The following is a 21,682-nucleotide window of genomic DNA, read 5'->3' as shown; positions in this document are numbered from 1 at the left end:
TATTTTATGGCAATATCCGGTAAATTGAAATATTTGACAAGGATATCAAGTGACGATAAGATGTTCCCAAACGTGTTTGTCTTCGTTTTCGACTACATAACCCTGCTTGGTTTACTGTGTCACGCCGCATTGGCTTTCTGGGACCAATACTCAATTTTGACGTACGAACAACGGGGCATGGGTGAACGAAAAAAAGGACCGAGTCAGTCATCTCAGCAAGCCTCAATTGACTTCTATACGGCTGTTGTCGCTACGTCAACACGTGTTGATGGCGGCGACGTCATCGTCCCAGACTGTTGTTAAATCCTCGACGGTGATCAGGCCGATGACCGACTGCGCCAGTAATTTGACGGAAGGACCTGACGAAAACAACGGCTGCCTGGCCTCTTTGCAGTAGCTAGCCGTTAAATACCCGCCAGCAGTTTTGTATACACTGTCGCAATACCAGCCTTCGGTCGGTACAGGGCTCACTTCATTTCTTCTTCTTCGATAGGCCTCACCTGGGCCGCGGTCAAATGGCTTTGCAGCTAAAGACGACCGGACAACTGCTAGGACTTTGCGTACGGCTTGTAGTAACTTGATTCGTTACGAACATGTGTTATACAAGTTCTCATTTTGTATAGTTCGGAACTAACTTTGATATTGGCGTCGTTGCTTTTAGTAAAAGCAGAAACGTGCTTTATTGTTTCTGCTAGTTTAAGTATAAGTTAACGCCTTTAAATGTTCTCTAATGATGCGAAAAGTTTACCCTTTGAAGAACTATTGTTTGTAACTATAACGGGTAGGAATAGGTGCGGTGGTGCTGCACTGTAGAAATCTATGTCGTGTTTATTATTATATTATTTTGTTTTCTTTTTTCGTTTTATTTACATATTGGCGAAATAGGTGCTGCGGCTCGCTTTTACCGGTATACTTGTGGCGTGCATTGTGGGCAGGCCGACGCACACGCATACAGACGAGATGCCTTGTTTCTTGGCCGAATCTGATCTAAAACAACTTTGGACCCATTTGGCTCGAGCCCCAGGTTTATTTCAACTGTTCTAAAATTCTGTCGCAATGTGTTTCATTGCAGTTATCCTTGTTGGCCCATTGTATTCTTCGAATTATCCGAGTTTCCTTACTTTGTTGTGTTATCCCACTGCTACGCGCTGAAAATTCAACGATATATTACTCTACTAAGACTCGACACTTATGACCCTGTAGGGAATGTGCTACATGTTACCACCATATGTAAACCATGGCGGCTTACCATATGCTGTGAGTAAGCCGCCACCTATGCCACTGCTTCCCCGTTGCGATTATTCCGCATCGGCAAGCTAAAAGTAATTTCTATTTTCGAAACAATGTTGGACAAAACACCAGAAACTAAGTTTCTAAAGTTATTAACTGGCCTCCGCAGTGGATAGTTCGAGTCCATGGGCGAAACCGCTTTTTCCAAAATATAATCAATTTTAGAGTAAGATATTTTCCAGATGATTATAAACATCTAAAGGTATTATTTTGTATGTCTGTATATGGTAAAGTATGTGACACGTACGTAAAGTATGTGTGAAAAATCGTAATGTTGTCGCACCTTCAAGAGAAGTTATAGGCAAACTTTTACTTAGTTCAATATATAGGAAGTAGCTTCTCTTGAGATTTATGAGTGCGACACGACCGTATTTCGAAAACGATCCAGTCTTCAATCGTTTGCGTTGAGCCGTGTGTTATGTTGTATCGTAGTTTTAATGATTAAACTAGTGGTAGTAAAGATCGATGCGGCGATAGCTCTTCGACGAGAGATACTCCCTAGTGAAGATACTAAATCGCTAACCGGCGTCTATGGCTACGAGCCTGGCCGATCAGCCACATGCTTCGTGAAAATTAAACGTATACATAAGTGTCGGGCAGTATAATAATAGGAAGACGGAACTAAGGTAATTGAGAGCACTATGCAATCGGTCGATGATAACCCATTGGAATAGCACGAATCGCGCCTCGCGTGTTCAAACGCGACAAAAACGCTCCGTCAAGTTCCTCAGCCAATTTTCACTCTGTAATTATAAAGACAGATCAGGAAACTAGGAACAATGGTGCTGTCGTGCCTTGTGTAGTTTTCGTACCGTATGGCACTGATAGGAGCCCAGAAGTGAACCCGATCGGGACGTTGACGCCGTTATAAGTGTAACACTTTGTTATTAAGATTAACAATTGTAGCTGGCCGACTGAACACACGGACAAAGGCTGGATACGAAAAGCTTTTAAAAGTTAAAGGCAAGACCCGACGAAGCCAATAGCGACACTTTCTCCTTAATCTAATTCGGTTTCCTTCACCTCTTGCTTTTAATTTTTTTTCTTTTGATGCTGTGATACTTCTAGTGAAGATAGTCGATATGCCCTGATGGTACTAAATGCGGTAATATATCTCGTTGCCGTGTCGATACATGTGCAGGCCGGTAAGACGAAACTAAGCTTTTGTGCTCCCCGCTTCCAGTTTACTGATGGGATTTACGATACTGCTAAGGCTCCCACTGGCCAACAGTTAAAATTAGAAATTGCTAGTTAACGCTACGCAGGAAGCCGCGCGAGATACCCTGAGAACGGGCTACCCCATATGGTGTGGTGACCATTCCTCGGAGCGGCCTACTCTTATCTAGGCTATGACGGACACGAATCATTAAGCACACACGAACGTAATGGAAAGGCTAATAACGCTATCAAGATAAATTCGAATGAATTTACGGTAATAAATAATAAAATTATCGTTACTTAAAAACGGTTCAGTTATTATTATTATTATGGCCTTAATAACGAGTCTAAGCTAAAAAACAGGTAATGTTATGCTTGAGGATATGAGCTGGGGCGGATGAAATTTCTCGTTTGCCTATGACCAGAAATTTATGAAAGACCATCGTACGAAAGGGAGGCCCTTTTGCTATCATTTAAGCTGTATTTTGTGCTTATTGGCCCTATTAGCGGGCATATGTACATAAAAATTACGTTAGCTTTTTTACCATGAGTGGACTATTTTTACCTCAGTAGAAGTGTCATGCACCAGCTCCTTGGGGCTAGCTACATTTGCCTTGATCTAAATATGAAGATCTGTCAGATACTGCTCCCAAGCCCTATTGCGAATGTCTGACGGTATATATCATCTAAAATTTGTATTACTGTTCCTGATGGAAGAAGGCAGAGGAAAGGAAGGGTTACCAATGCCGAAATCAGCTCATTATCTAATCAGATTAATTTATCAGGTCGTATGGGCTCCGCCAGTCCAATTCAACGAGAAAATTTCGTTTGCCCCTTGAATATTGTTGCGGCTAAAATTATCAGTATTGCAGAACTGGAGCACATGAAAATAGTTACGTAAATCGCCGGCAATAAATGATATTGGCCAGTTTCCAGGGTCTCTTTTTTGACGCACGATAAGGAAGCGCTTCTCTGACGACGGCCATTTAGCACGGCAGTATGACGCCATTTATTGAATAACATATGCCAACTCCATCAACTATGGCTTCGAAAAAGGCCAGCTATTGTAAACTATGTCGAGAAATAGATAGCACCTGGACGTTCTACACGTGGGAGAAGCATTCACGACAAACCAATGCTTCCCGCTGGCGGTAGTGGGCCGAAGTTTTTCGGCTTTCGAGATATAACTGTGATCTATATCAGGGATGGATAAGATATCAATCGATTTAGAGCTTTATGCTGGCAGATGCGGCAGAAAGCTTTCCCCGCTAGTAAGAATGAAGTTGTCTGTTGAATGAAGTTATCGTAGTACAGGTAAAAATTATACTGCTGTGAAGTGCGGCAGCGATTCTTGAGAACTGTAACTAATCGTAATATTTTCGTAGCGTCTCTGAGCTCCAGACATCTTCCTCGCCTTCGCTAGTATAACTGCATCTATAGAGTTTTGTGGGATGTCTTCCTGCTTGCTTCTTGGTCGGTCTGGTCACTTAAAATTATTAGTCTAGCTGACTGTATCATGTTTGCAAACAATGAACGTAGACTAGACAAAGAGAAACACAACGAGGAACATATTGGCTTTATCATGAACTTACCGTATCCATTTGTTAACGCCGGTTATTCTGAGTATCCTTGGTAAATCCTAAATATAGAGCTGTACAAACTCTGCGGAACACTGGAACACACGATTGAGAACTACTAGCACAGAATTCACGGCAAAACGCAAAAGGTTATCAAGGCACAGCTTTCTTGGCGTCTTTACAACGCCAAAAGATGTTTGCCTTTTCAAGCAGGCTTTTTTTTCAGGCGTACTCTATGCCTGCTCTCGCGCACTCTGTGAATCCTTAACGGAAATATAATAACAAACCCCTCAAGCAATTATAATCTGCGATCTGCACACGAGTACATATTCCACATGGGTTAGTGCGCGAAGTGCGGCCGCACTTCGTTGCGCCAATAAATGCGACGCCACACGACAGTCAGTATAACACTTTTAAACCTGAATGCAGTGCAGACCGATTTATTCGTTCCGTCGCTACGTCGAGCGTCAGTATCTCAGTTGTGCGTTCGGCTATTACTGCTACCGAAACAGTTGCTTGTGCAGAGCGCAGAATCGTTCACAGCTCGAAGCCGACTTGGAAACAGTGGTCGGAACGCGTGTGCCCTTACCCTCCTACGACACCCTGTCGCAGCTGTGGCCGCCTCTGTCGATCCTCCTCGCAGATGCAGCTGTTCCTCTACAGTAAACGAAGTCAGCTAAGAAGTCAGTCATCATTTGAACTGCGTTATTGCTGCTGACTGGCTTTTCCGTCCGGTTTAGGTGCTTCTTCTTCGCAGTAAGCTGCACAGACTGATTGGAGTTTCAACAAGACAACACTGGCCTATGAGCCACTAGTGCTTCTTACGTTCGGTGTCCACCAACAGGCGTCTGTTCGGCAAGCCCATGACTCACCAAACAAACCGTTCACTCGCCGTTGCCGTAGCTGCCTCGTCGGTCAGGCTCGATTCCGTTGTACGTTACGTTTTCGCTCATCGTCAGCCGGAGTTGCGATTACCGTCCGCATTACTATCATCATCGTCGTCGTCGTTGTTGTTATCGCCATCATTCTAACATGTTCGGGGCCTGCGGGGCCGCCGAAGACGTTAACAGAACGACGGTCGTGTCGTTCGCACATGCAGACGTAGGTACATACACACATATAGACAAGCAAATAAATAGACACCCGCACGAGCCCTCTCCCCCTTTCCCTTTCACCCCATCGGTGCTATAGTGGTTTTAGCAGACGGTATTGCAGTCAGTTCGATTCTGAAGCTGGCTGTTATGACTTGTGGCTGCTGGGGTTACTGTAGCCACCGCAACACGCTGGTTTGACGTCGCTCTCTTTTCTCCCCCCGTCATCGTCGGTGCACTTCACTAGGTCACTTGGCGACGGGCTTTTTCCTATTGAAGTGTAATAGGAGAAGAAGATGAAGCTGGTGCTGAAGTCGAAAGTGTGGTCGCCACTGCTGTATTTTCGAAGACAGTTCGCGGAGTCGTCCAGCTATTGGGAGCAAATATAGGAAAACAGGAAGGGCCCAACAATACTACCATGGCAAGTCTACAAACCAGCAGCCACCGAGTAGTCGGTGTTGAGCTGGCGCAAATACGCTGGGTAACGGCTTCCAAATAACTAACCGAGTCAAAGAACCCAGCTAGACAAGCAGGAGATCGAAGAACCCTAATATCAAACGCCGACCGATAGACAAACTGCGCGAAGCGTATTTGAACGGGCATCAATCCGATAGAGCTCTTTCTTTCCCTGGCACTTTATTGTACCACGTATCGTGACGACTTGTAGCATGGCTTGAAATGACGACACGAGGCAGCTAGTCTTTTCGTTTATATATCTCCATATCCATGTTGAAATCGGGTGACGTTTAGAGGATTGAAGGCTCGCGTGGAACAAAAAAGGAGCAAACGAACCGAGATTTTTACAACGCCCCTGGCGACACGCCAACTTATTACTGCTGGTTAAAAATCTTGGAGAAATTCCGTTGTTGGCGGGGCTAGCGCCAAATTCGGACTTGTTCCAACGACGAAAAACAAACGTTGACTGATTACATCGGAAGAGGTCAGATTGAAAAGGATCAATAAGCGGAAACGGAAAAAGAACCAGTCGGAAAACATTTTTCAAACAGTGAAATTAAATTTCCATTCGGTAGTATAGCTGGAATAAATAGATGCGTCTGAGTAACCAATAAAGCTATAAAGAGAACAGTAGGATGATTGTCAGTCAATAGCATAATCCGAGAGTTGAAAAGTATAATACCATAGACGAGCTGGTAAATACGAAAGAGTTCAATGAGCAATCTATGATAAAGATAGCTGAAATTACGGTGATTTTTTAACAATCGAGCGACCGGCGCCTGCTGTCAGCCTCGTAATCACATTAGGCCATTCAGTATATTAGTTAGGACTGAAAGGTGCTACTGTCGATTGCGTATCATTTACCTTGTTTTCCAATATGGCTCGACAATGCCCCTGAAATGATCACCCAACATTCTAACGGGTTTGGCTGGAAAATCTTTGAGGATTGATTTTTGTTTTCCAGGCAGTTAAATCGTTTTAAATGAGCTCAGTGGGTATTCTTCTTTTGCACAGCTCAAATTTAGTATATGAAACAAGTCAGAGTTGATTCTGTGTGTCGTTCCACAGCAGACCTATTTAAAGATAATGCAAATATATATATATATATATATATATATATATATATATATATATATTTCCATTGCCTAATAAACTTGTGTAAAAAAGCAACGAAGTTAGATAGAACGGTACAATCCAGGCACGATACAACTGGTGGATGCCACGTTCAGAGCGCACCCAGATGACCTCTATCACAATATTGTCATATCGTTGACGATTTCCGGCCATATCCAAGGCAGCACCGCGCCACAAATGGCTATCGTACGGGAATCTTCGGTGGTCTGCTGTATTAATTCGACGTTCATTCATTCGATCGCCAAGGATCGACGAAATATGTGGTGCGTTTTCCTTCTCACTGGAAACCAACCCCGGAACATTCGGGGAACGGTCGATGATTTTTCAAGTCATGACATCTGGGCAGGTAAGCTTTACTACGCTAGCATTATCCACCAATACCGAATTAAGGGAAGAAGAGTCACTTGACAAAGCAAGGAACCCGGACGAAAAAACAATATAAGAAACGCTGTCAGCGTACGTTTTTACCAGCATCGACTGCCTCATGGTATTTCTACGCCAATACTATTCTATTATACCGCTGCAATTTGCTACGACTTGCCAAATCGGATAGTCTTAGTAAGTCGATGTACATATTCTTAGAACATCAACGAGTAGATAGAAAGATCTGTTCATAGTTTCTCGCGTCGTCGATAATTACTCAATATCTACTTGTAGCATGCTTAGTTTAAGCGGGACCTGCACTGATTGAAGGACCAGTAAAATCAGATGAAGTCCATCTAGCGTACCTATAACAGCAAGTGTAAATTGTTTTGCTCTGAAAGCTAGAGGGGTATGTGACCATAATAGCCGTTAGGTAAATATTTTGTCAAAAAAAACTTTTGTCAGGGAACAGCTTCGTGATAAACAATTCTGTCATTCGCTACCGAGACGAACCACTTCCCTACAAAAGCTATTTAATATGCTTGACTCGGCCTACCTATTCTCAGCATCCAAAATTTCCTAGCGTTTTCCTTAAGATATACTGGTTCCAATATGTCATCGTATTATCTCTTGTATATATACTTAAAAAGCAATAAACATCGTTGCAAAAGATGGAACGCAAGCGGTGTTGCATGGCCCATCTGAGAATATAGTGAGTGACGGCAGTTAATAAACGAAGCTATTTCCGCTGATTTGGAAATAGCGAATTACTTCTTTTCAAAAAGAGAGGACTCAATAAAATTAAGCACTTATTTGCCAGTGAGCGTCTCTTTGTTTCGAGTTTACGTGCAGTATCGCCGTTAGGCACTCCATCAGCGGACAGACTGCTGGCTCCCAGGACGAAACGTAGTGTGTTTATGTTCGGGTTCGAACCTAGACCACAACGTGTCCCTAAGCTAGGGGGCCTGCAGGGATAGTATAGCGATATCTTCGGACCTTGTTTGCGTTCGTGAGTCGCGGTGACGTTTGCATAATGTGTGGATCTTCACTAGTTCGTTCCCTCGGCAGTGAGCAACTGATGGTCTCGACCTAGGTAAGGCTTGAAAAGGCTTCGGATCAGTTACGACTGTTTTTACTCCTGGCGGGCATTGGAGTATGCGTGCGGCGTACTTGACTTGCTGCCATGCCTGTATTTAAGTGATCCTCTACAGGCCATTTTAGTAACCTGATTTTTGAAGTACGTGAAAACATGTGTATTGCAAAAAGTACATACTGCACGTATTTCTGACTCGCTGCTCGCGCCGTCCTTTGAAGGAGACACGCCATTGTCGTCGGATGGCAGGCTAGAGGTGCAGTGGGGTGCAGCAGCCGTTATTTATCGGCACCTAATGAGGCATTCTTTTCAGGGCCTCGGAAAGAATACTCGCTGTTATGGGGCTATGTTGGTAACATCTGATAGTATATTTTCAAGCTATTTATGTAAGATAATTGAGATTAACAAAGAGGGCAGAACTTAATCTTTTCAATGTGTACAGGATAATTTAGCTAAGAGGAAAACTTGAAGGAAACGTCAGTTAGAAATTCGTAACTAATGAGAAAAAAACGTATTGAGCACAGGCGACCTATCCTTTCCCTGCTACATAACACTTCTTTTTTAGCTCACCCTATATGGCATTCTTGAAACCTGCGACAAACGTAAAACGACAAAATGGAAAAAGAATAGACATTAGAATCAGATACATTTTCGAGCGGAACTTTGAGTATATTTAAAATGTTTCATTGATGGCTTTCTATCGTGCTAGGTAGACGTATATAGACGAGAGTGAGAACGTGGTTCCGATCGAATCATAATGGTTTCCTAGAAAAACAATTAAAGCTATGCTTAGTTTTTCATCTGCGACGACAACAAAAGTATGGTGAGTTGCCCTATTGTTAGGTTTGCCCTAACAGTGTTTGCCTTCAAAATACGGCAGGACGTTTTTTCGATCTATAGATAAAATCTACTATACGGCTACGCCGATATTGTACGATAGTCCGTTAACAGGTGACAACAATTAACTAAGATTAGATCGATTGTTTCCGTTCTCTCTAAAGATAGTGTCTACTAGAAGATATGATTTATCGTTTCGTGTTCTAAATGGATACACACACATATGGACATTTTTTTTCATTTGTGTCCAAGGATTTATTCGTATCTAGAAAAAAACAGGAGTAGTTGCCTGGTAGGCGAAGAGATTTATCTTCATACTACATATGTAGTTACTACTCTTTCTTTCTCGCTAAATTTAACAGGCAACTTAAAAGAGTGAGTGTTACACATTGTTTAGGCGTACCTGTCTCTAACATATATATTCCCTATATTTAAGACAGGTATACAACTATTAAATTAGCGATTTAGTTCCAGCGGTAGCGAGTACACAAAAATCATATCATTTAAATGTTTACATTTTTACACAAATTTTTTTTACCTCTTTATATAGTCTGTTAGCTGCGAGGTCACATTGTATCGAACCCTGTTACGCCATACCAATTTGTTGTTATAAAAAAATCATAAATGGGTAAACGAACTCTAACGTTGAACTCCAGATGTATATCAATATAATATTCTATATAAGTATTCTAGAGCACCATTTGCTTGTGGCGAGTAGTTAGTGCAAAAGTCACGACCTTTTTTTATCGGACGCGTACAAGAATATGACCGCAGTAAATATCCTACGGCGATATAGGTTAAACGCAGCTCAGAAACAACATATAGCGACATTTTCAGAAAAAAAAGCTTCTGCTGCAGTTCAGATAATTCGAAGTCGTTTTTCTGTAAAAAAAAGCCATTGATCTTAATAAGATGCCGCCAGAAATCGGGAAACTTTTTTTCCCGTAATCTCGATCATAGCTAAACGGATCTGATATCGTTAGCTGTCGTCGCTAGATATTATCTTCACTTATCCTTTCTAATTCTCCATTCTCCACTAAAATTAAGTGCTTTTATTGTTCTTCAATCTATAGCACTGTTCAAAACGATGTTTCATCACACCAACTCCAAGGCAAATCCAAAGTACTCATTAAATCGGCGTCTTTTATTGGGCTAGCTAGCTAGCTAGCTAGCTATTTCAGTATACCCAAAACTGTTTGAACTTCGTTTTTAATCGCACTATTTAAATATGGAACTGCCAAAATAATATCACCTTAGCATTTCTAATATAGTTTACTATATGGATAAAAAAATGTTTGCCATTGAAGGACCATCAATTGAAAAATTTCTCTTGTAAGAGGTAAAATCATGACTGTGGCTCCATCTAGTGGGTGGCCTCCGCTAGCTGCTCTACGACTTTCTATAAACCTAACGGCGCCCCCTCGAGGCTGCTCTGTGCCCCACGGTTCGCGCACGCGCAGAGACGCTGAAGTGCGCAGTGCTCTATTCGTATCGATTTAAGGCCCCGGCGGTTAGCCGTGCTCGCCTGGATAAAGGTAAGTCAGTGCACTTTCGCATCTTTTTTTGCAGCCCTCTTTGTGTTTGATGTTCAACCTCAATCCATATCGCTGTAGTCATCGAGAAGTAAGTCATTGGCGAATCGTAGATTTAAATATCAGAAGCTCTGACGTGTATAAATTTTAAATCGTCCGTTTTGATGGAGCGAATACGAATCAGGATTTTGGCAAACGTTCTCGAAGAGTGCTTGCTTTAGACAAACGTCGTAAGCGCTAAGCGCCTGACGGGTTTGCGGTTGCGGTATTTTGACGCAGACTAAGGATTTTAAATTTGTCTTGACTTGCAGATATCATAATGCGTTTTACTGTTGTCCATATCTAGAGAATAGCGTCAACTAGGAGATTAAATTGGTGCAGTATAGTGTCGAAGTGGATCGGCCATTTTCGATCACATGGGTGATGCGTATATCTCCAGTTTCTAATCTGCGTCTGTGTGCCGTATTTTTGGCCTTAGATGCTCGACAGATTGTTCTTCATAACCGAAGCAGGCCTATTGCAACGTTATCTGCTCTGCAGCTTGAGCTCTAGGTCAGTGCACAGTCATCGCATAAGCACTCAATATTATAACAGAGAACGCTGCCCGATTCACTCAATATATCTGTGCAAGGATCGCTTAATTAGTGATAATTCTTACGTTACAATTTTACGCCATACGCCGCCAGTCCCGTTGAATATATAACACTCATTATAGAAGAATTTTTGTTAGCTAACAATTTAGCCCAGGGAAATAGGCAATCATGGATATCTCAGAGAGCAAACAGGTACTCGATAGATAAAAGGACACCAAGAAATAAGCCAAAACGGAAGAGTTACGACTGCTTACTTCGAAAGCACATGTAACCATGGCTAGCTGATAGGAAAAATTGCTTTCATATCGTAGGCCAACGTGGAGCTCCCCATCTAAGTAAGAACCTTGATAATTTCAGCCCCGGTTTAGTTAGAACAACTGGCGTTCAGCTAATTTGTAACGCTAGTTTCTATATATCAGCGGCATTGGCTGTTTAATACTGATGTGGGGCCAGTAAGGAATCTGGGTTTACCATATTGTTACCATGAGTTGAGCTGCATAATTTTTTAAATAGTATAAGCGAATTGTAATCAGTTTGTCATTGCGACGACTCTGTAATATGGGTAACTACCTATCCAAAATAGAGTAATTAATGTCTAAGATAAGCATTTCCGTGTCTTGGTTTAAAAACTCTTTCATTTTTGGTCGACTTCTATGCCTTGGATCATCAACAAAATAGGCTGAACAAGCCTTCGTCAGATTTTATCAATGATTATTTCGCATCGCATCTGAATCTTCGTCCGAAGGTTGTTGGCTGTCTCGCTATATTACCGTTGAGCCATTCAGAGATACAACCTATATATGCATATAGGTAACTATCCCTAAATCGACATGCACCTCCGCACTTCAATGACACGGTTGTCCATGTATCATTCCTGGATCTAACAGGGTTCGTATTTGAGTAAAATATTTGAATTTTAATGATTAAAGATAGATAAACTATTGGTCTGCCTGGAAACGGCATACTAATAACGTCTATCCTGTGTTGAAGTATCGCTTTCGCCAAGTAAGACGTGGCGAAATCGTCCGCTCGTGTACCCGCTACAGGCTATACTGTGACTTTTTTTAATGTTTTCTCAGCTAACGAACGTAGTACCCTCTTTTCTTTCCTATCGGTTTTTTGATTCCTCCAATATTTTGCGTCGTTTGATGCTTGCCTCTCATGGGATTAGCTCCCATAAAGTAGAACATCTCAATCCTTAAAATTCGTATGAATGGTAACCCTGGTCAGGTCTCAAAGATGGACGGACGATGCCTATTAAATAAATTATGTAACGGTTCAACTGTGTTGACACTTGTTGTGTGAGCATGCGCATCAGTGGGCTTCCTAATAACAACCTGAATGATAAAAATAATTAATAATATATACAATGATGATGATGATTACCACTATGGTAGCATACATTTCTACGCTTTCTACAAGGTAGAACAAGTATCTTCTTTCTATACTGTGAATAGATTGCACGTAGCTACACATAAATGTAACCTAACTACATTGGCTTTTTGGGTATTTCAGACCGCGCTGACGTATCTACATTTGTCGGCAAATACATTAACGACAAGTTTTGTCAAAAGAGATCAATTCCGCTGTCAGAATGAAGCGGTTAGCCATTTTTACAATGGCATTAGCCACCGTTACTTTGGCGTTGGACCTTGAAGCAGTGCAGAGAAGTTCAACACGTAACCGATATTCCGCTATGAACGGAGATCTCCTGCACGAGCTAGAAAAGAGACGCTCAGTGGCCCCTAACTATTTCAACATGTTCGATGAACCGAACGGCCGCATGGCTAACGATCGATACTACAGGTAAGCGACCGTAGGTTCGAATACTGATTGCTTTAAACGCATAGCTTTCACGAATGTATTGCAATCAACCCTATCACTCATTTACACATACGGTCAGTATGAACCGTATTGTCTCTCGGGGGATCTCAGTATCTCGGATTGTTTCATCTGAAATTCGATCGCAGGCGCATGCAGGAACTGCTGGCCAACATGGTAACAGCCACCCAAGGGGCTCGAGGCGCAGCAGCATCTGAATCTGCAAGTTGGCCAGACGTCCTCCGCCAACGGGACGCTCGACTTACGCAAATGGATGATATTCGACCACCTTATGATCAGGGTAAAGATATACTTTTACGTTAAACTCATTCGTGGGCCAGAATAGATTAAAATCTACGTTTAATTCACAATGCTGTCCTCGACTTGCCTATCGAAGCAGGACTCTGTGCTAAGACTGAATAGTTATCCTGAATCAGACAAGAGACACAGTAACTAAACTATATTCCATTGACGGTGCGTCTCCTCTACGTCTATTGCAGATGATTTTCCGTCGTATGAAAGTGCCACCGGACGTCAGGATGAGTCACTTAGCCGCTGGACCCTGCCGTCCCCGCCACCGCCGTCGGCAGGAGCTGGCTCGCCTTCGGGAAGACAGCAAAGCATCCTTGACAAACGAATCAGCATTCCCGATCGCCAGAACTCTTACCGAAGCCACAAGCAGCTCCCGTTCTCGATGAGGGTGAGTCGGATCTCGATGTTGATGATGCTAATCTTATCTCCGTGAAGGTGAGCCCACAAAGAGGCTTTTCTGTTAAACACGTTATTATTCTTATTCTTAACTAAGCTAGCTAACTCTACAATTTTCGGTCAAGTCAGTCCAAGAAGATCCTGACCATTGATGCGACTAACGACTTCGTTAGACTCTGTAGCATGGGCCCTGAGAAAAATTCAATTCACGTCTAATCAACATGCATATGTCGTAGAAGATATTATTAACTCTTCAACTTTTACGCAGGTTCCTCAGGAAGAGCTGCTAAAAAAGAGGTCTACGGAACTATTAACAACGGAGAAGCCACAGACCTCAAGAAGTGATATCCTTATCAAAGATCTTAAGCAGCCGGTACGCAAGTTCTATACCACTACATGAATCGCTCTTAAAGCTGTATAAGCAGATCAGCGGACCTGATTGATTATTCTAATAATATTCATGTAACACATACCTGCTGTTCTAAGAGATTACGGACTCCAGTTTATTTTGCTAGCTTATTGCAATATTGACGCGGTTTTTTTTTCATTTTGCAATTTAAGGACATGGACAAGAGGAACAAGCGGACCGCCGTTCCTGACGCAGCATCTTCAACAGTAAACACTGAGACAAATGTCTCGAAAGCATCCCTCAGTAACGGAAGTGGGGCTAGCGGCAGGATGTCTCCTGCCGATTTCAAGCAGTGGCTCACCGACGAATACTACCGTAATATGGCGATGAATTTCGCCACGATGCGTAAACGTCGAAGCGTGCCTGATCAAGCGGGCCTTGAAGGAGCTCCGATGGAAGCCCCTGGAGAACGTGACGACGGTGCGGCGTTCGAGCGTTTGCGTTCGATGGAGCAAAGCCTGTTACAGGAGGCGCTTCAGCTTATGCAGGTGGAAGTAATTCTTAAATTTAGAGAATACTTAGATCAACTTGCTACTAATAGGGAATGTAAACAATTTTTCAAACGGCCATTGCGATCAGCACCCCTAACTTTTGACATTTGTCGTGCGCTTAGCCTAACTTCTTAATTCTATGTGGCACATTATCCGGTGCAGATTATATTCAAATGGGTGTCATTTTAATCCAGAGATACTAAAGGAATCAAAGATTAGAATAAACAACAGAGACCCAAATTGATTTTTCAAACAGTTGGCCGTGCTTGCTGAATCTGCTGAATTATTTTTTTAGAATGGCAATGCGCAGCCGGGGCGTGGTAAGCAACAGTTCAAGTTGCAAGTATCGGAGCGTCTTGATGTCGCCCACGATATCGAAAACCTGAATAAGGCTCTACAAAAGCTCTACGCTGATTCGGAGCGACTGCGTACTCTGAACGAGGCTCAACTGATGACTGCCCTTCGGGAACGCGCTGCATCAGCGCCGGAGGCTTTGGGCGGCGTCGGCGCCCAACTGACTGACGATTGCCCCGAACTGTCGCTTCTTTCCAGTGGCTGCTCAGCTTTGCAAGGAATGTTTCCACCGGCATCCGTCCATGAGCAGTTCCTACTCTCGTGCAATTGGCATGAGGTCTGCTATGCTTGTGTAAGTAGCCACAAGTTTTCAAAGTGTTATGGCCATTTGGTGCGACACGTCTAGTTAAAAAATACATCGATTTTAATTGGCATCTTTTAAAAAGAGAAACGTTAATATAAGGTCTTTATTGGATTTTCCTCGCCGACCGCTTTTAATATATACAAAATGATATTTTCAAGTTCTCTTCATTCTTCAACGTAGCGTTTCGTCGTAGTATAACGATTTGCCCTCTTCGTATTTTAATAATGTTTTACTTTTCAATCCCTCCTCTATAACAGGGCACTCAGCATGGTATTAGCTCTGAACAATGCGACCGACAGTTTTTATCAGACATGCGTATAGTTTGCTCGCAGCTCGGCAGCTGCAACAAGCACATGGTAGCACTTCTACTTGAGCCGTTGCATAAACGGCGCGTCTACTTCAAGCGGAGCGTAACGCCCGTCTGCGATCGGCCGTGCGTAGCGTCGTTCCTTGCTCGGAACTAAAACATCGTTGTTTCGAAATCTCGGCAGCCGCCAGGCTCTACCGGTACACAGTGTATAGACCAGTTTAACGTACCTCTGAAAAAATTTTACGTCTCGTCCCTCTTGCGATTCTAGTGCTTCGCGCGCTAGGCTACCGGCAGCCGGGGAGGGGGGGGGGGGGGTCTGGTAAAGTTTGTCGGCGGTTGTACAGCTCCTGATAAAGGATGACGGTCTACAATTGCGAATAACATTGGGTTATTAGGTTGTCAGGTCGATGAACGTCTCGCTGCAAATCTCTCCGCTTGGTTGATTAGATTTGCATGCCATAAGGTGATGGAGAGAGATCAGTTTTTAGGGTGAATATCAGGCGGACTAAGGTCGCGCGCCGCCGCGTGTGCTGTCAACAAAGCAGCAGAAGGTCAGTACAACAGCTGCAATTACAGAAGTACCACAGATCTGTTGCCTGGGGCAATATGATACTGATACGGTCAATATATGATTTCTCTTCAGGGAGAAAGTCAAATGAAATAAATGCTGGCAACATGTCTTTTTCCCTCAAATGATTTGCGCAGCTCACGCAAAAGCTATATCGTCATCTCCTGAACCAGAATGTCTTTCGGCGAGGAATATCCATGCCTGCTCTTATAGTGATACACACAAGATATACAACAGACAGATAATAGAGAATAAAAAAGGAAGAGGACGCAACAGAGGAAAAGACATAAGTAGGAACATGACCTTATACGATACTAAAATAACAATAACATCATTATTATAATAACAGCAGACGAATTATGATATACACATGTAGAGGTACTTAGAAGTGACATCATTAACGAATAGAACTAGGTAAGGCAGGACGCCAACAGCACAGCGATCGTGAAACAGATTGTTTAATGGCATACGCTATATCAATGAAGAGACCTGGGAAAACATGAATGACAAGAAGTGAGTACATATAGAACGATAATAACTGAGTGATTTACGGCTAGTAGTTACAATGGCAACGTGCAATCGGAGTAACTTTGAGGGTGCAAGATGGATTCGGATAGAATACGAAGGCTATGATTGTTATAACAGGACAATGATTAACAGTGATCATAGAAAATGCCCTGTCTGGAAGAAGGTGGGGCGCCAGAAAACCATGAAGGAAATCTGATATACTGAAACAGATAGATTTTAGTTATACGGCCACGAGGACCTGTTTCGCAGTGGGAAAAAGAAGTCACTAACTTTGACGTGATGATGTTCATGATGATGATGATGGCGGTGCAATATCGAAAGAGTGGCATCGATCGACCAATTTATTCGGCCGAAATTGAAACGAAGAGGGGCAGGCCAACAAAGACTGAAGTTGGATTCTAAATAGGACGTATACAGTACGAAGGAGGCAACGTGTTTTCGCGGTGTCCTCTTGAAGTATAATTGCTATGGTGTGACCATCTATGTTAATTGTATCAGTGAATCATCGTTACTGTTGTCCACGTATAACAACAAAATATTGAAAACTTAACAGTAATCACGTTTGTGTATTATTGTTATCCATTATAATTCAATACCAACCTGAAAGATCACCTGCATGGGCCGTAAACACTTACTTACATGGTGGGAGATGAACAATCTAAGTTACATGTCGAAGGGGACAAGCAAAATAGGGGTAGATACAATCCTGTGCGAAGTTGTGATCGTTAGAATGGTTTGGAAAGAAATGAGGAAACGCAGACGTACACTTGAGAAACCCAGTCACTGCGAACGAACGGGAGTGTTATGAAATACACTGCACATCATTGAAACGTGATGTCAAACACACTGAAACGCGCGTTGTCACGTGGGACATATAACATTATCATGTAACAACAATAATAATTACTAATAACAGTAATACCAACCAGAATATATTAAAGTAATAAACATAACAATATTAATAGTAATGTTATATTCTCAATAATAACTATATATACATTCAATATATCTACTTTATCTCCTACATTGAAAAAAATGTCAAAAAACACCGTGCGAACACGTTTTCGTTAACGCGGGCCCCCGATACGTTCACGTCAAAGCGAACGCAACCGCGCAGATTGAAACAGTTGAAACGCTGAGAACAAACAGAAAGATTAAATCTCACACAATTCAACATAACGACGCTAATATGAAGTGTTATTACTAGTAAATGATCACCGACGACAAAACGTCGATGGCAAGAAAGCTGTTCAGAAAAAGAAGCTACAGGAACACATTTTCCTAAAGACAACAAGATACCAGCTATCACTACAAACCCCCTATAAGATAAACGGAAACGGATGGATACAGGTGGGCCGCATCGGATCGTATGGAGGACTGCTCTGATAGCAAGATCAGGCACAGCAGCAGCAATAGCGACACACCGTTATAACATGGAACACGTCGACGACGACCTGGAAAGCGAGCGGAAAATACGTTGGTATACGTACACAAAGATCTAGATAGACGATGACAACTTAAGGGTCTGTCATTCTGAAAACAACACAGTAGTAAACAAACTAACTAATAATTGCAGTGAATACTAACGACAAGCTATTGATTATACTAGTTTCTTTAACGATAAGATTAAAGAAATCATCTACATATACTGACTGTGCTACGTCACAGTTGGAGGTTATCGAGGTAACACGAATAGAAAGAAAGAAACTGCGTGCGGGGGGTGCAAAGGGAAGAAGGGGCAGATGAAAAGAACAACAGGAAAAAGGTTCTAATGAAAGCCAATAATGGGCATGTGATGACAGCTGAAAACGATGCGGTCTGTTGAGCGGTAACGGTTAACGTTGTTAATAACCGACCACCGACTGAAGAAACAGAAGCTACTTAAACTCAACGTGAAAATGTCATAAAATGTTGGAAAAAAAATTGGACAGATGATAAAGGAATGCTGAAGTGTTTTGTATTGGAACGGTAATAAAGATTGCGGAAACGGTTGTTATGATCTTCCGAAATATATGATAGACAATTCGTGAAAAAAACGAACGTTGTAGTAACGATCTTTATTATTATTAGAAGGAACAGTGAGGGATGAACTGGACTCGCTATAGAGTACAAGTGTTTCGGCACAATGCCGGCAAAATTTCATGTTCTGCTGAGTGTACAAAGGTACATAAAGAGCACATAAAAAATGTTTAAGTTAATTATTAGTCAAGGGATGAGCACCCATACACTTATGTGACGTACCAATGTGGCGAGCATTTACCTAGCCGTGGCTGTAACTCGCTCCCATTAATCTAATATCCTCCCACTGTTGAAAACAACGGTATAGGCCTATACGTGTCCTGACGGAAATTGTTTACGTGGCTTGTTTCAATCGTGCTGTTATCGCTACGAAGGACAAAGCTTTATATGCCTATTCGAAGAGCATTCATTGTCTAGTCATTCCCCTAACTAATCCGGCGGGAACACATTTGCATCGATTACAAACTACAGGAAAGTACCGCGTGAGCGTCAGCAGCGAGCGGCCGAATAGAGATTCATGCCAAAAAAGCTCACTTATCCCCCATCAACCCAGCACAACTGATCTGGGGCCTACTTCTTTTGGTGGCGTTACTCTGTTCTTCATTCTATGTATTTATCCTTTGCTCCGGTCCGACGTGCTGCCGGACACTTCCACGAACCGGTAGCCCTCTATTTGAGCGGAGCATCGTTCTTGATAAATACTTACACTATATACGTTTGTTTTCTAGTATTGGAGTCGTATTCGATTAACTAACGGTATTTCAATGAAGATTTTGTTAATTTTGTTTTCATAATCCTTAATTAAACATCGCTTATGGAACAGAAGGCCCACTTGGCCTGATTATTGACAGTCTCCAACATGTATGCTCACAGCGAACACTTAGCCGTTGTACTATTCGCATCTCATATACACCTAAAAAATCAGCTAGTTCGCTCAACTAAGCGATTTGTATCTTATAGGCTGGCATTCAATAAAAGGCAGTAACTACCTGATAAAGGACAATGGCAGAGTTTCGATGTAGCAAATCGCTCCCAACGAGCCATTATTATTTTCGGCAGGGATATTTTTCATAGGGCGTATATACGGGGCATAGGCACCCTGCTACAAATCGTCAATTTCAGTGAAGTAACAAGGACTCGAAAACGTCAAAGTCCAACAAAACTATTCAATGGAAGCGATAGGAAGTCCGGCTCTCATAAAAGAAAATACACTAATTTGAAAGATTATGAGACACGAATGAAGAAGAACACGACAGTATAAATACTAAATTAAATATAGATGCAACAATAACAATACTAACGATAATAATAAAGGTTTGTTTTTATCTTAAAATGATCGCCTTTTCATTGTTAGTCTATTGTACATGTCGTCCTTGGTTTATTATGTACCTATTTGATCGCATCTATCGCGGATAGTAGGCGCCCATCGTAACGGAACATTCACTAGCAATCTCTGGCTTTTTTTTTTTCATTGCGGTATTTTCTCGGCCTATTCAGTTACGTAATTAGGGAAGACGGACAAAAAGCTTACGAGGAAACATGTTTCTAACAGATTCATACATGCAAAAAAAAAAAAAGGATATATATGGGTTGTTCATACTACGTTTGTTAACTAGTATTAGATAAATACGAAGTTTCAGCCAGTTATTAATAAATTACTCTGCGCACGGTAGTACGATGCATGCATGTTTTATGAGGTGGAGAATGTTCTTAAAAAAATTACTAGATAAAACCAATTTATATAATCTAATAAAAAAAAAGAAACTGTATAAGCAGATACACAACTGCCTGTTACGATGAGCTATCGACCGGTTGACTTCAAAGATTTAGGCCAACAAGTTAGAGCCTTGGTCGAAGGCGCCATACTCAAGTACAAACCGCCTATAAGGTCACGGTACAAAAATTTCTTTCTATACTACTAGTCCAATAATACAATGATGAATACGTTCTATAGATAGAGTAGATACACCGGGAATTAATAGGAAAATATCATCCGAGTAACTTATTAGCTCCTAAAGATTTTTGAAAAGTTTTTATTACGATGGAAAACGTTCGCACTACGAACGGTTCAGCAGCTAGAGCTTTAAGATAATCCCGATTACAGCATGAGGATTACTAGAAAGCAGACTAGTAAAAAATTATTTGGTCTTGTCATGGTTCCCTATATAGATGAAGAAAAACTCGTTCTTTTTATGTACAATAGGTTCCTGACGCGGTAGAAGCAAGCACATATTTTGGTGAAGCTGCCACACTATCGAAGGCAACAAAAACAGACCTATAATTGCAACGCAAGGCCATTGAAAACGGTTAGGCTACTCTGATCGAAAGTATCTTTTCCAATAAAAAAATAAGAAATCGAATAATTAAAATAGCTAACTGGCATGATTTACTTGCTTTGTCTTCAGGTATAGGCACGTCATAAAAAGCCATTTCGAAAGGTGCTGCACAAATTTGAACTGCGCGGTTGTCGGGCGTCGTCTTTCCATCCAGTACCAACCTCGCTTGCGCCTGTTTCCTTCCCTCATTTATTTTTTTTTGGCTGATCGATGCGAACTCAAACTCGAAGTGCTGGTTCGGACTCCGACTGCGATACCGGCAGCGCCAGTATCAGCTGCACTCTCCCAGTTCCCTCTGCCAGCTCTGAACTAGGGTCTATGCTGAAGCTCTCCGCTCTGACAGTGACTGACTCACCATTCACCAACACCCCAACACCACCTACCCCGAACCCCAACGCCCGACCTATAGCAATACCTCCTCTACGCGTGCTCCTGCAGCCAAAAAGCAGCTACTACGGATGGGGGTGCCTCTGCTACTGCCCTAACTTCCTTTCGGAACGCCGACCGCTGGCCGCCAGTCTTCTTGGCCCATGACGCGCGTACACCATCTCTCGTTTCTAACCCGTAGCACGATGTTTCAGCTCGGAGCCGCCCTCTCGTTCTCTTAAGTCCCGCTCGACTCCCTGTCGACTGTATACAGCTCCCAGTTGTTGGACAGCAGACAAGAATGTCCCCCAGTACTTACCAGCATCACGACGACTACAACACCA

The 21,682-nt window shown here is 42.4% G+C and overlaps 2 protein-coding genes across 4 annotated transcripts in view; one reads left to right on the top strand and one right to left on the bottom strand.

Moving 5' to 3' along the window:
* Positions 1-5,144, bottom strand: part of LOC111260254 (uncharacterized) — a 29,244-nt gene extending 24,100 nt beyond the window's left edge. Inside the window, exon 1 of the mRNA XM_022832854.2 lies at positions 4,041-5,144. Coding sequence (XP_022688589.1) covers positions 4,041-4,049 — 9 coding nt within the window. The 5' untranslated portion in view covers positions 4,050-5,144. The remainder of the gene's footprint in view (positions 1-4,040) is intronic.
* A 5,346-nt stretch (positions 5,145-10,490) lies between these two features.
* LOC111260252 (uncharacterized) lies at positions 10,491-19,969 on the top strand. Of its 3 annotated transcripts, none has more exons than XM_022832851.2 (8): positions 10,491-10,534; positions 12,640-12,930; positions 13,095-13,246; positions 13,446-13,645; positions 13,922-14,026; positions 14,215-14,550; positions 14,849-15,199; positions 15,469-19,969. In XM_022832851.2, exons 2-8 carry the CDS (start codon positions 12,719-12,721, stop codon positions 15,673-15,675), a joined length of 1,563 nt encoding a protein of 520 aa, XP_022688586.1. In that variant the 5' UTR covers positions 10,491-10,534; positions 12,640-12,718; the 3' UTR covers positions 15,676-19,969. The 3 variants fall into 3 exon arrangements, with proteins under 3 accessions (XP_022688586.1, XP_022688587.1, XP_022688588.1); XM_022832852.2 differs by having other exon boundaries at positions 10,527-10,622; XM_022832853.2 differs by lacking the exon at positions 10,491-10,534 and adding an exon at positions 10,869-11,083.
* The last annotated feature ends 1,713 nt before the right edge of the window (positions 19,970-21,682 follow it).

Source organism: Varroa jacobsoni, unplaced genomic scaffold, assembly GCF_002532875.2.
Source record: "Varroa jacobsoni isolate VJ856 unplaced genomic scaffold, vjacob_1.0 scaffold_416, whole genome shotgun sequence".
Classification (NCBI taxonomy): Eukaryota; Metazoa; Arthropoda; class Arachnida; order Mesostigmata; family Varroidae; genus Varroa; species Varroa jacobsoni.
The sequence above is the reverse complement of the archived record's forward strand: the minus strand, read 5'-3'. Positions and strand labels throughout refer to the sequence as shown.

What these genes read in the sequence shown, in the direction of transcription:
- LOC111260252 (XM_022832851.2), top strand. Translation starts at nt 12,719, where the DNA reads ATGAAGCGGTTAGCCATTTTTACAATGGCATTAGCCACCGTTACTTTG. An exon ending in GCTAACGATCGATACTACAG is followed by an intron (nt 12,931 to 13,094) that starts GTAAGCGACCGT and finishes ATTCGATCGCAG; the next exon opens with GCGCATGCAGGAACTGCTGG. An exon ending in ATGAGGTCTGCTATGCTTGT is followed by an intron (nt 15,200 to 15,468) that starts GTAAGTAGCCAC and finishes CCTCTATAACAG; the next exon opens with GGCACTCAGCATGGTATTAG.